The 13,305-nt window shown below is 51.9% G+C and overlaps 1 protein-coding gene across 1 annotated transcript; it reads left to right on the top strand.

The window, feature by feature from the left end:
- Positions 1-1,272: 1,272 nt before the first annotated feature.
- On the top strand, positions 1,273-13,071 carry CHST10 (carbohydrate sulfotransferase 10; the record flags this gene model as incomplete). Its single annotated transcript, XM_080712095.1, has 5 exons — positions 1,273-1,372; positions 6,540-6,631; positions 8,879-9,113; positions 10,398-10,503; positions 12,534-13,071. 5 exons carry the CDS (start codon positions 1,273-1,275, stop codon positions 13,069-13,071), a joined length of 1,071 nt encoding a protein of 356 aa, XP_080568221.1.
- Between the last annotated feature and the right edge of the window lie 234 nt (positions 13,072-13,305).

Here is a 13,305-nt window from a genome sequence, read left to right on the forward strand (position 1 = left end):
GAGGAAAGAATTTGCAAACATGCTGGGTGATCTGCAGTCTTGGGTTCAAATCTATTTTCAAATGCTTGAGGAGGTTGTATGCTTAAAAAAAAAAGGTGGGAGAGACAGGAATCGAATTAGATGAGACTGAGGGGTGCAGAACCTTAGAGATTGCAGAACCAGAGAATTGATGTCCTTGTGCAGGTATAGAAAAGATGTGGGTGGCCGGGCGTGGTGGCACTCGCTTGTCATCCCAGCATTCGGGAGGCTGAGACAGGAGGATCGCGGTTCGCGGACAGCCTCAGCTACTTGGTGAGGCCCTTTGCAACTCAGGGAGACCCGGTTTCAAAATAAAGAATAAAAAATAGGGCAGGGGGTGCAGCTTGGAGGTTGAATGCCCCGGGTTCCATCCCCAGACCCGCAAAAAAAAAAAAAAAAAAAAAAAATAGGGCTGGGGCGTAGCTTGGAGGTAGAATGCCCCTGGGTTCCATCCCCAATACTGCAAAAAAAAAAAAAAAAAAAAAAAAAGGAAAGAAAGAAGATGTGGGTGACAGTATATAAGGCTTAATCTTTCAAGCTACATATCATGAAATCGCTTTTAAATTTTAGCAGTGAGCTTTTAGGATAAAGCTAGTTATATGTTAGGTAACTCTGTATCAAATCTGTAATCTCTCAATTTCATGAATTTGGCTTCTTTCTGGTTATTCTTTGTCTCAGTCAACACTCACTACTGCAATAAAAATGACTGACCACACAGCTTAGAGGAAGGAAAATTTATTTGCTCACACTTCTCTGGAGATTCTGGGTTCAGTCCATGTGAGGCCCGGGTCTGCAGGAAGGGGAGCGGGAGAGGGAGAGAGAGAGCTCGTGTAAGACCCCGCTCTCACATGGAGGCCTGAAACAAGAGAGTGCAAGCAGCCAGGGGATTCAGAACACCAGCACGGTCCCTGAGGCCAGCCCTCAGGGACCCAGCTTCTCTAGCCACACTGACTGTAATGGATTTAGCTACTGATGAGATTGCAGCCCTCATGACCTAACTACCTCATCCCTGAGCTCCTCGGGGGACATTCCATATGTGACCATAACATTCATTCGTTGTGACATTTCATGAAATGTTATATGCCAACTCAAAATACCCATGTGGCAGAGGGAAGAATTGGAATAGCTGTAGCGATTCGTTAGTTGAAATCACCCATCCCTCTGGCTCTTGTTTAGTTGATCTCCCAGTGAGTAGCAGAGGCGTCTGGCTTGTGTCTTCCAGGGCGAATCGTGGAGTGGCGGGCAGGCAACAGCATGCACCACCAGTGGCTCCTGCTGGCCGCTTGCTTCTGGGTGGTCTTCATGTTCATGGTGGCCAGCAAGTTCATCACGTTGACCTTCAAAGACCCAGATGGTAGGTGCGCTCGGTGGTGGGGTGGGTTTTGGCTAGTTGAGTCCGCGCTGCCTCCCTGCTCCCAGGTCCCCACACAGGCGGCAGCTCTCCTGGGACCGAGGGGTGCGCTTCCCGGTCCTTCATGTTACAGAGTATGGGAGAGGAGGAGAGAGGATGGCGGTTCTTCCCCAGCACCTCCCCTAGAGCACCAAAGGCGCTTTCTTTGCGGCTAACGCCAGCATGTTGTCCAAGGAGCAGACGCCTTGCGGCAATGTGAGGCCAGCTCCTGGTTTGGGAAATTCTCTGGCTTCTAGTTCTTAGAGATACAGCCAGGCTCGCTCAGCGTGCCTGCGGGCCGGCTGGTGTTCCACAGTGGCGGCACGTGTTTGAAGGTCACCTTCAGTACAGTGGAAGAGGGTCATTTAAATATAGACTGGCAGGCTGCCCTTGAGGATGCGAACTCCCTCTTACTGAACGTGGGTAAGCAGATGAGGACGTAGAAAGAGCACCCAGACAAGCTCATCCTCCTTCACGTTCTAGTCATCTGTGTGCCCGAGTGTATTAGGCAGTATTCTTGCTGCTATAATCCAAAAACAACTGACCATACACGTAGAGGAAGGAAGATTTATCTGCTCACGGTTTTTTGGAGATTTTGGGGTCCGTGCCTAGCTGGAGTCTGTGGAGCTCAGGACACAGTGGTGGAAAATGGAGCGAGCATGGGCTCCGCTCTCACATCAGGGAGGCCGGAAGCCAGAGAGCCAGCGAGCAGGGAGACCCCAAAGGCAAAAGCCCAGTCCCTAAGGCCACACCCCCGTGACCCAGCTTCTCCAGCTCCATCCCACCTGCCTAGGTTACCGCCCAGTGAATCCATTACAGTGGGTCACAGCCTGGTGAGATTACAACCCTCCCATCATTAGTAGATGAGCTCTTCAGGAGTCTACATCTAACCATAACACCAAGCCTCAACGCTTTTCTCTACAAAATGGACACCCACCCTCCCCGCTCTGCCAGCCTCCTAGGAGGGGCTCTGATCTGTGAAGCGCTGGCTGTGCACCAGGAGGTGCGCAGTGGGGATCTTCAACCCTGCGGCCTCTCCTCTCGGGCCAGGTGGTGGAGGCAAGGCACACGGGAGCCGTGGAGACCCCGTCTCAGAAGAACCAAACAAAACCAAACTAGCAGTTCAATAAAATGCGTGTCCTGGCATCTTAAGGTTTCCCGGCAAAAGAGCTTTTCGAGGACACTCCTTCCCCGGCGCGTCTGATAAATCAGGCGTTGCTCTGCTGCACGTAGCGTGATGCGTGCTGAGTGTTTTCAGAATAGCAGAGATGCTCAAGAGCTTTGTGAAGAGGAACAGAAACTTAAGAGGCTCACAGGTAGAAGCCTGGAGAAAGATGAAAGGCTTTGGGATTTTAACGTGGAGAAAAGATGGGGAGCTGTGCTCAGCACAGCTCACCAGACATCTCTGCCTTCCTGACTTAAGACGAGTGCTCCCTGACACTCGGGTGGCTGTGCGCCCCCTTCCCACCATAGCACCGGGGCGGGGTGCAGACAAGGACGCCGTTCCCGTTCCCCAAGGTTCTCCGAGAGGAGGTGCAGGCGGACACGCTGTCACCCCTCCCTCCGCGAGCAGTGAACTCTGAGCCGAGATCCTCTGCTGTCAGGTCACTGAAACTGTGCGGTGGCTGCCACAGCAGCCGGTCAGGACTCACCTGGGGCCTCATCTCATTGTTCCAGAACACCTGGGTAGCACCACGCTCGGCGCGTCCGCTGCCTCGGCTCTGATGAAAGGAGCGAGTCTACGCGCGGGATGTCTGCCGCTGCGGGTGACACAGCTGCGAGCAGATGAGCACTCGGCAGCCCCGGCCCTGGAGGCTGCAGGGGGCCGGGGCTGGGGTGGCGCCTGCCTGCTGGGCGCCATGGGTCAGCGAGTGGTCTGGACGCTCGTTGGGCCCCCTCTTGGGGAGACAGTTGGGGTGACTGGTAGATCAGGCACTGGAGGGTTGGCGGCCAGCGGACAAGTGTCTTCCTCGTACTTCCCTGTTCTTCCTGGTTATCCCCGCCACTGGAGCAGAAAGGAAGGTTACGCTTATCATCCTAAGTCATGGTTTAAGTCAGTATTTACCGTTTGTTGCAGTGTAGAATTTTCTTCCTTCCAGCTCAGCAATGGCGCCACAATATTTGCAATGACTTACAATCAGCAAATTTCAGGATCGTGTCAAACTAGGTTTAACCAGACCATCACAGGAAAATAGCCCTTAATAATGGGATTAATGGCATGATATGTCCAGACTCAGAGGACACCTGGGGGTCTGGGGCGGGTCTGTAGATGCTGACTGCTCTCTCCTCTCCTGTTTCATTTTCACATCGAGTCTGAGGCCTCATCTTAGTCCTTCAACTTTCTTTTTTTTTCTTTTCTTCTTCTTTTTTTTTTTTTTTTTTTTTTTTTTTTTTTGTGGTACCAGGGATGGAACGCAAGGGCATTCTACCTCTGAAATATACCCCCAGCCCTATTTTTTTAGTCTTTCTTACTTTTTTTTTTTTTTTTTTTGTGGTACTGGGGGCGGAACCCAGAGGCTTTCTACCTCCGGGCTATACTCCCAGACCTATTTTATACTTTATTTGGAAACAGGGTCTCACTAAGTTGCTGAGAGCCTCACTAAATAGCTGAGGCTGGCTTCGAACCTGTGCGATCCTCCTGTCTCAGCCTCCCAAGCGCGGGGATTACAAGCGTGCGCCACCACGCCCGGCTCTAGGCCTTCTTACTTTTTAAACAGGGTCTCACTGAGTTGGGAAGAGCCTCACTAAGTAGTAGAAAACGGAGGCTGTCTGCGAACCGCGATCCTCCTGTCTCAGCCTCCCGAATGCTGGGATTACAAGCGTGCACCACCACACCCGTCTAGCCCCTGAACTTTCTTGCAAGCCACTCGAGGGCAGAACCCGTGTCTCTGCCCCCACCCAGCACGTGCTGGAGGGCCGAACGCAGAGCGTCCTCAGGGTCGTGACCACCTTTAGACAAGCAAGCAGTACTTCAGTAAAATTTAGACATTTTATACAAAATATAAATATGGTTGAATCAGGGCTGGATCGTCTGGGGAACGAATCCCAGAAAGTTTCAGATGACAAAAATGTTGTTAACTGGCCTTCAGCGTTGGAAGGCAGGGAGTTCCTTCGCATCTTGTGCAGGTAAATAGGTTGCATTTCAAAAATTCACCGAGAAGTCAGTTGTTTAGAACTCAGGACACATAACTGGGCGTGGTGGCGCACGCTTGTAATCCCCGCGCTTGGGAGGCAGAGACAGGAGGATCGCACAGGTTCGAAGCCAGCCACGTGTGCTGGCTTAGGAGACCCTGTTTCCAAATAAAAATGTAAAAATAGGTCTGGGAGTGTAGCCCGGAGGTAGAAGGGCTTCCAGGAACCCCAGTACCACCAAAAAATAAATAAATAAATAAAATAAAGAATTCAGGACACATTTCCCTATCCAAAATGTTATTAAGAAAGCTTAGGCTTCTACAAAACCCACTGAGTTGTCAGCGCTCATAGGGAACAAGGTTTGGGCAGCAGAGGTTGGACAGACGCTGGCCGGAGTCCCTGGAATACATTCAGGAGCACTGGGGCCTGGCCGTCCTGGTCCTGTGTCCATTGTACATCAGACACAGTGGACTCTGGCCTCACTGCAGGGACAGAGCAGCCCTCGTGCATATAGCTCTGGCAGCGTTTGCCTTTTTACCAAAATGAGAGAAAAATGGAAAAATGATTTTAGTGGTATTCATAAAGATGTGTTTTAACCAGGCGTGGTGGCACACACTTGTAATCCCAGTCCTTAGGAGGCCGAGACAGGAGGATCACAGGTTCTCAGCCAGCCTCGGCTACTTAGTAAGGCCCTTTACAACTTAGTGAGACCCTGTTTCAAGATAAAGAATTAGCCGGGCGTGGCGGTGCACACTTGTAATCCCTGCACTTGGGAGGCACAGACAGGAGGATCATGCAGATTCGAAGCCAGCCTTGCTGGCTTAATAAGAGACCCTGTTTCCAAATAAAATATTTAAAAAAAATAAGTCTGGGAGTGTAGCCCGGAGAAGGGTTCCATCCCCAGTACCACAAAAAAAATAAAAATAAAGAATTAAGAAATAGCCGGGCGTGGTGGCGCACACTTGTAATCCCAGCATTCGGGAGGCTGAGACCGGAGGATCGCGGTTGGCGAACAGCCTCAGCTACTTAGTGAGGCCCTCTGCAACTCGGTGAGACCTTATTTCAAAATAATGAATAAAAAACAGGGCTGGGGGTGTAACCCGGAGGTCAAATGCCCCTGGGTTCCATCCCCAGACCCGCAAAAAAAAATAAAGTTGGTGTGAACATTTGTGTCCAGGTCTGCGTGTTGTTGTTGCAACCGTGTGCTTTTCTTAAGGAACTCAGACCGTTTCCAGAAGGGCCAGGCCGCTTGGCACGCTCAGCAGCGGTGTGTGAGTGACCCAGTGTCTCCAGCCCTTTCCTAGCCTCTCACCCGCGTCCACACCCTCACTGTTCTTTACAGAAGCCATTCGGGTAGATGTGTAGTGACAGCTCGTGGCTCATGGTGTTAGACATCTCTCTCTCCATGAGTTTATTTGCTCTCTTTCTCTCTGGTCAACTCTCTGGACATATCCTGCCCATCTCCCACTTGGCTTATTTGTTTCTTAACTGTTGAGGCTCGAGAGTTCTTTATATATGCTACGTACAAGTCCTTGGAGGCTCGAGAGTTCTTTATATATGCTACGTACAAGTCCTTTGTCCGGTATGTGGTTTATAACTATTTCCTCCCTGCGCATAACTTGTCTTTTCTTCCTCCTCAGATGGACTCTCACGAAACACAGTTTTTAATTGTGATGAAGTTTGATTTTTCCAGAGACTTTCTCCTGCGTACCTGGTTTTTAAAAAGTTTCATGGCTTTATGTTTTGTGGCTAAGCCTGTGATTCATGCCGAGTTATTTTTTGAATAAAGTCTGGGGTTTCGCTAAAGATTCATATCTCTGCCTGCAGCCGCCTGGTTGCTCTGGCTCTGTTTGTTGAGAAGACTGCTCTGGGCCCCGCGGCTCCACCTCTGCCCACGGTCAGGCTCCGTCACGCGGCTCCTCCTGGACCTCATTTCTGTCCCCTCCGTCCGCGTGCCTGACTCTCAGTGAGATAACATCTCCACCTCTCTGTTTCCCAGGGTACAGCACCAAACAGGAGTTTCTGTTTCTGACAACCGTGCCGGAAGCAGGGAAGTCACCAGAAGAGACACGCTTTGCCGAGGATCTAAAGGTGGGCGTGAGCCTGGCGCTCCGGCAGGGCCCACTTCCCTCCAGGAGCAGCGGCCCCGTCCCCAGCCAGCCCGCCCCACCCCACCTGCGCCTCCCTGCCTGCTCTCCCTGCCTAGTGCAGCCTGCTTTATGGGACAGGTTGGACACCCTCCTCCAAAGTCCAAAATGTTCCGGAACCCAAAAATAATTTTGTTTTTGTTTTGCAGTACTGAGGATGGAACCCAGGGGGCATTGTACCTCTGGGCGATATCCCCAGCCCCATTTTTTAGTCTTTATTTTGAAACAGGGCCTCATTGAGTTGCAAAGGGCCTAAGTAGCTGAGGCTGGATGCCAACTGCGATCCTCCTGTCTCAGCCTCCTGACTGCTGGGTTTACAAGCCTGCACCACCATGCCCGGCCCAAAACTTTGTTATGTATGTGTGTGTGTTATTGGGGGTTAAATCCAGAAACATTCTACCAAGTTATACCCCCAGCCAAATTTTTTATTTTTTATTTGAAAACAGGGTCTCTTGCTAAGTGGCCAAGGATGGCTTCGAACCTGCAATCCTCCTGTTTTAGCCTCCCAAGTACTGGGATTATAAGCATGTGCCACTATGCCCAGCTTCTGAAACTTTTGGAGAACTGCCATGATACCATGAAGCTTTTTTTATACACAATTTTTTTTATTTGTGGTATTAGGGATTAAACCCAGGGGCATTCCACCTCTGAGCTACACCTCCATCCCTATTTTGTTTTTATTCTTTTAATTTTGAAACAGGGTATCCCTAAGTTACAGAGGGCCTCACTAAGTAGCTGAGGCTGGCCACAGACCTGTCTCAGCCTCCCAAGTACTGGAATTACAAGTGTGTGCCACCATGCCCAGCTTACACAAAATTAAAGTATTATGTGACTTTACCTCCAGGCTACATGTACACATAAAACGCCCATGATTTTTGTATTTAGACTTTGGTCCTATCACCAAGACATCTCATAGATACAAATATTCCAAAGTCCAAAAAAATCCCAGTCATGAGGCACTGGTCACATACATTTTCTTCTCTCTTTTTTTTTTTTTTTTTCCTTTTTTTGGTGGTACTGGGGATGGAACCCTTCTACCTCCTGGCTACACTCCCAGACCTATTTTATATTTTATTTATAAACAGGGTCTCAGGCAGAGCAGCTGGCTTCGAACCTGCACGATCCTCCGATCCTCCTGTCTCCGCCTCCCAAGCACGGGGATTACAAGTGTGCCCACCACGCCCGGCAAGGTCACATACATTTTGAGCAGGGGACGGTCGCCCGTCTTGCTCTTGCTTCGGGCCTGTGCTCCTTACTTTCCAGCTCCCCTGGGGCAGGGCCGCAGGTCACAAGCATCTTGGGTCTTTCTCATGGGCGCTCTTTTTTTTTTTTTTTTTTTTTTTTTTGTGGTACTGGGGATCCTGGAAACACTTCTACCTCCAGGCTACACTCCCAGACCTATTTTTATTTGGAAACAGGGTCTCTTAAGCCAGCGCGGCTGGCTTCGAACCTTCGCGATCCTCCCGTCTCCGCCTCCCAAGCGCAGGGATTACAAGCGTGCGCCACCACGCCCGGCTCTCATGGACACCCTTTGAACATTGCTGTGCTGAGTCTCTGCCCCGCTGAGCGTGACCCTCACCAGGGAATGGAAACCAAGACTGGGAGCCGGGCGCGGTGGCTCACACTTGTTATCCCAGCATTTGGGAGGCTGAGTCAGGAGGGTCATGGTTCAAAGACAGCCTCGGCTACTTAGTGAGGCCCTTTGCAACTCAGGGAGACCCTGTTTCAAAATAAAGAATAAAACATAGGGCTGGGGTGTCGCTCGGAGGCAGAATGCCCCTGGATTCCATCCCCAGTACCACAAAAAAAAAAAAGACCCCCTTTTGGTAAATGCGGGGAAGGTGGGGCAGGCCTCGCTGGGTTCTGTGGGCCGAGCAGAGGAGGTGCCTGCAGGGGGAGGAGCGGAGGCCTCTCTGCAGAGGACCTCTGCCCTTGCCAGAGTCTTTAGCTCAGGAATCCTCACATCCCTCTTCCCTTCGGCGGGGAATCCAGGACATGCAGTTAACCACACGAGGGAGAAGGAGTCTGGCAGGAAAGGGTCTTGTTCCTCCCGTGCTGAGGGTGTCTGTGACCAAGCCGGGGGTGGGAGGGCGGCCGGAGAAAGGCCGCGCAGTGGTACCCCGTGTAGGGAGGCAGCTCCCGCTCTGAGCAGATTCCCGCCCCGAGCCCTGTCTGGTCCTGTCACCTGCAGCCAACTGGGAAGATGCTCCGGGACGGCCAGCTCGCCCCCCCTCCGGTCTACCTGGAGCGCCTGGAGCTCGTGAGGAACGGGTGCAGGGAGGAGGCCCTGAAGAACCTGTCGCACACGGCGGTCTCCAAGTTCGTCCTGGACCGGATATTCGTCTGCGACAAACACGAGATCCTCTTTTGCCAGACCCCCAAGGTGGGCAACACCCAGTGGAAGAAGGTGCTGATTGTTCTGAACGGTGAGCGCAGGGCCGGGGAGGGGAGGGGCGGCCCGGGAGGGCTAGGACTCTGTGGGGTCCCGGAAGGAAGAAGGCGGGGAAAAGCCAAAGAAGAGGGTGGCTTCTGAAAAGACTGACAGCCCTCCAGCCCCTTCTCTGTGGTGGTGTTTCCTTTTCTTTTCTTTCTTTCTTTCTTCCTTCCATCCGTCCATTCTTTCTTTCTTTCTTTCTTTCTTTCTTTCTTTCTTTCTTTCTTTCTTTCTTTTTGGGGTGTGTGTGGTATGGGGGATGGAACCCAGGGATATTCCACCTCCGAGCTACGCACCCTGCCCTATTTTTTATTCTTTATTTTGAAACAGGGTCTCACTGAGTTGCAAAGGGCCCCGCTAAGTAGTAGCTGAGGCCGCGAACTGCTGGTAAAGTCTGGCTAAGGTAATGGCGCTGCGATCCACCGAAATAGGGCATCGAAGGAAAGCAGGCGTGTTGTGGGGGCAGGCAGGGCAGTGGCGGCCCTGGGGCCACTGCCGGATCCAACCTGCTGCAGGTGACTTTTGGTGCGTCCTCCCTGCTCTGTCCCGGGCACCACGGGACAGCAGAGGACAGCCACCTCCCATTTTTATTGTATGAATAATTAACCCCACTGCTATGTTCACTCTGATTTCTTTTGCAGCTTTCATTTTTTAAGAAACTCACAGCAAGCTGGGCATAGTGGCCCATGCTTTAATCCCAGTATTTGGGAGGCTGAGAACAGAGAATCATGGTTTGCAGACAGCCTCAGCTACTTAGTGAGGCCCTGTTTCAAGATAAAGAATAAAAGCCGGGTATGGTGGTGCACGCTTGTAATCCCAGCTCTCGGGAGGCTGAGACAGGAAGATCGCACGGGTTCGAAGCCAGCCTCAGCTACTGAGTGAGGCTCTTGGCAACTTAGTGAGACCCTGTTTCCAAATAAAGTATAAAATAAGTCTGGGAGTATAGCCCGGAGGTAGAAAAGCCCCTGGATTCCACCCCCAGTGCCACCAATAAATAAAGAAAGAAAGAAAGAAAGAAAGAAAGAAAGAAAGAATAAAAAATAGGGAAGGGGGTGTAGTTCAGAGGTCAAATGCCCCTGGGTTCCATCCCCAGACCCGCAAAAAAAAAGTTTGCTCGCTCTGTCTATCTGTCTGTCTGTCTGTCTCTCTTCCTGCAGCAGGAGCAGTTGGGACTTAAAGACATAAACCTGGGTCCTGGGGTGGGCTTGTCTTGGGGGTCCCGTCTTGCAGGGTCACACCGAGGCAGCCCATACCCCTCCCCTTGTTTCCCTCCCAGGGGCGTTTCCCTCCATCCAAGAGATCCCCGAAAATGTAGTTCACGACCACGAGAAGAATGGCCTGCCTCGTCTGTCCTCCTTTAGCAGAGCAGGGATTCAAAAGCGGTAAGCACAGGTTCCTCAGGGGAGAGGGGGCTTTGTGAAGGGCCAAGATAAGAAGAAAGTTTACTGATGCTGGGCGTGGTGGTGCACACTTGTAATCCCCGTGCTTGGGAGGCTGAGACAGGAGGATCGCACGGGTCCGAAGCCAGCCTCAGCTACTTAGTGAGGCTCTCGGCAACTTAGTGAGACCCTGTTTCCAAATAAAATATAAAAAAGGTCTGGGAGTGTAGCCCGGAGGTAGAAAGCCTCTGGGTTCCACCCCCAGTACCACCAAAAAAAAAAAAAAAAAAAAAAAAAAGTTTACTGAGGCCACAGTTTGTACTTGCTGTGTGTTTCAGTTCGTGCCAGGGACCCACTGGGGCTGTGGTCCTGTGTCGGCGAATGGCAGCCAGGCGTGCCCGGCCCCGTGTTTAAACTCAGACCCTCCTGAGAACTTCAGACCAGCTGTTCAGTGTGATCATCACACAGGTCCCAAGTGTACGGGGCCACACTCAGAAATGACGGGTCCCAGGCGGGCGTGGGGGCCTACACTTGTCATCCCAGCTTTCAGGAGGCTGAGACCGGAGGAAAAGGTTCACAGACAGCCTCAGCTACTTAGTGAGGCCCTCCGCAACTTAGTGAGACCCTGTTTCTAAATGAAGAATAATGCCGGGCGTGGTGGCACACTCTTGTAATCCCCACGCTTGGGAGGCGGAAACAGGATGAAGCCAGCTGTGCTGGTTTAAGAGACCCTGTTTCCAAAAATTAAAACAGGTCTAGGAGTGTAGCCCGGAGGTAGAAGGGCTTCCAGGAACCCCAGTACCAGAAAGAAAGAAAGAAAGAAAGAAAGAAAGAAAGAAAGAAAGAAAGAAAGAAAGAAAGAAGGAAGGAAGGAAGGAAGGAAGGAAGGAAGGAAATAAGGAAATAAATATAGGGCTGGGAGTGTAGCTTGGAGGCAAAATGCCCCTGGGTTCCATCCCCAGTACCACAAAAAAAAAAAAAAAGAATGCATGTTGGGTCAGAGCCGGGCCCTCCCTGGCCTGGGCCGCCTGCCCCATTTTGTTCCTGGCTCTAGCTGGGTTCGTCTTCCAACCCGGCTGTGGAGACCCCACCAGAAACCCTGCTGCAGGCGACCGTCCTGTTATCCCTCAAGTGTTTGCCTCATGGGGCTCCTGAGCTGAGACGGGCAAGCGGGGAAAGCGGCTGCTGGCTCATGCGAGCGCCGGGAAACTCAGCATCCTGGTTCCTGTCCTGATCTCTGCGCCCCTGCTCCCCCAGGGCCACGCCTGGCGGCCCCCCGGCCACCTTCCCTGCAGCCCCGTGCACAGCTCGCTGGCCATTTTCTCCCTCTCCTCCCTCTTGCCTATTTCCCACACCCCTTCTCCTTGGCAATTTTGAACTGATTTTGAAAATCAGTTCCTTAAGCTGCGTCCTTAAAGTAACTTTCCTGGCCTGGGTTATTCCTGACTTACTCAGAGTTCTTCCCCTGATGGTTTTCTGCTGAGGAACAAAACTGAAAGGTTCTTAAAGTTTTTAATAATTTTTTTTGTAGTACTGAGGATGGAACCCAGAGGCATTTTACCTCCGGACTATACCCCCAGCCCTATTATTTATTCTTTATTTTGAAACAGGGTCTCACCGAGTTGCAGAGGGCCTCACTAAGTTAGCTGAGGCTGGCCGTGAATGGCGATCCACCAGTCTCAGTCTCCCAAATGCTAGAACTAAAAGCGTGCGCCACCACTCCTGGCTTGAATAATCTAAATAAAATATTGATTATGTAGTCTTTGCAGTGACCCCCTAGATGAGCACTGTGGCCTGGGACGCTTGGGCTTTCTGAATCTCTGTTTCCTCGCCTATAAAATGGGCTGGTACCAGAATCCGTGCACTGAGTCCTCGGGTGGCTGGAGAGGGCGGTGGAGTGCACTGGGCGGCGGGGCCGGGCCGAGCGCGGGTTCCACACGGGGCAGAAGCTGCACCGCGCTTTGCCCTCCCGCCGTCCCTTCTGGGAGTGCACAGCTAACCCCGTGTTTGTTTTCTTTTTATTTTCTCCTTAGGTTGAAAACATACTTCAAGTTCTTTATCGTAAGAGATCCCTTTGAAAGACTGATTTCTGCATTTAAGGACAAGTTCGTTCACAACCCCCGCTTTGAGCCTTGGTACAGGCATGACATCGCCCCCGGCATCATCCGGAAGTACCGGAAGAACCGGACGGAGACGCGGGGCATCCAGTTCGAGGATTTTGTGCGCTACCTGGGCGATCCGAACCACAGATGGCTAGACGTCCAGTTTGGCGAGCACGTCATCCACTGGGTGACATACGTAGAACTCTGCGCGCCCTGTGAGATCAAGTACAGTGTGATCGGACACCACGAGACCCTGGAGGAGGATGCCCCGCACATCCTGAGGGAGGCGGGCATAGACCACCTGGTGTCCTACCCGGCCATCCCTCCGGGCATCACCGCGTACAACAGAACCAAGGTGGAGCGCTACTTCCTGGGCATCAGCAAGCGAGACATCCGGCGCCTGTACGCCCGCTTCGAAGGGGACTTTAAGCTCTTTGGGTATCAGAAACCAGATTTTTTGCTAAACTAGTACATAGAACCTATGAATCGAGCTGTCTCTGTTAGACCGGGGCCTCGCCAGGTGGACACCTGCGCACAGAAATGACACTTCCTCCGTCACACCGCTCCCGAAGATGCCCAAGGTCTCCCGTGGACCTGTGAGCAGAGGCCCCGGACCCTGCTGTGTCCACCTGGCTTGGACGTCAGCTGCACCAAGGCCTCTGGATGCCCGGCCCTTGCTTTTCCAGAGGGGAGAAAAGACTAA

This window comes from Muscardinus avellanarius (assembly GCF_963383645.1).
Source record: "Muscardinus avellanarius genome assembly, chromosome: 15".
Lineage (NCBI taxonomy): Eukaryota > Metazoa > Chordata > Mammalia > Rodentia > Gliridae > Muscardinus > Muscardinus avellanarius.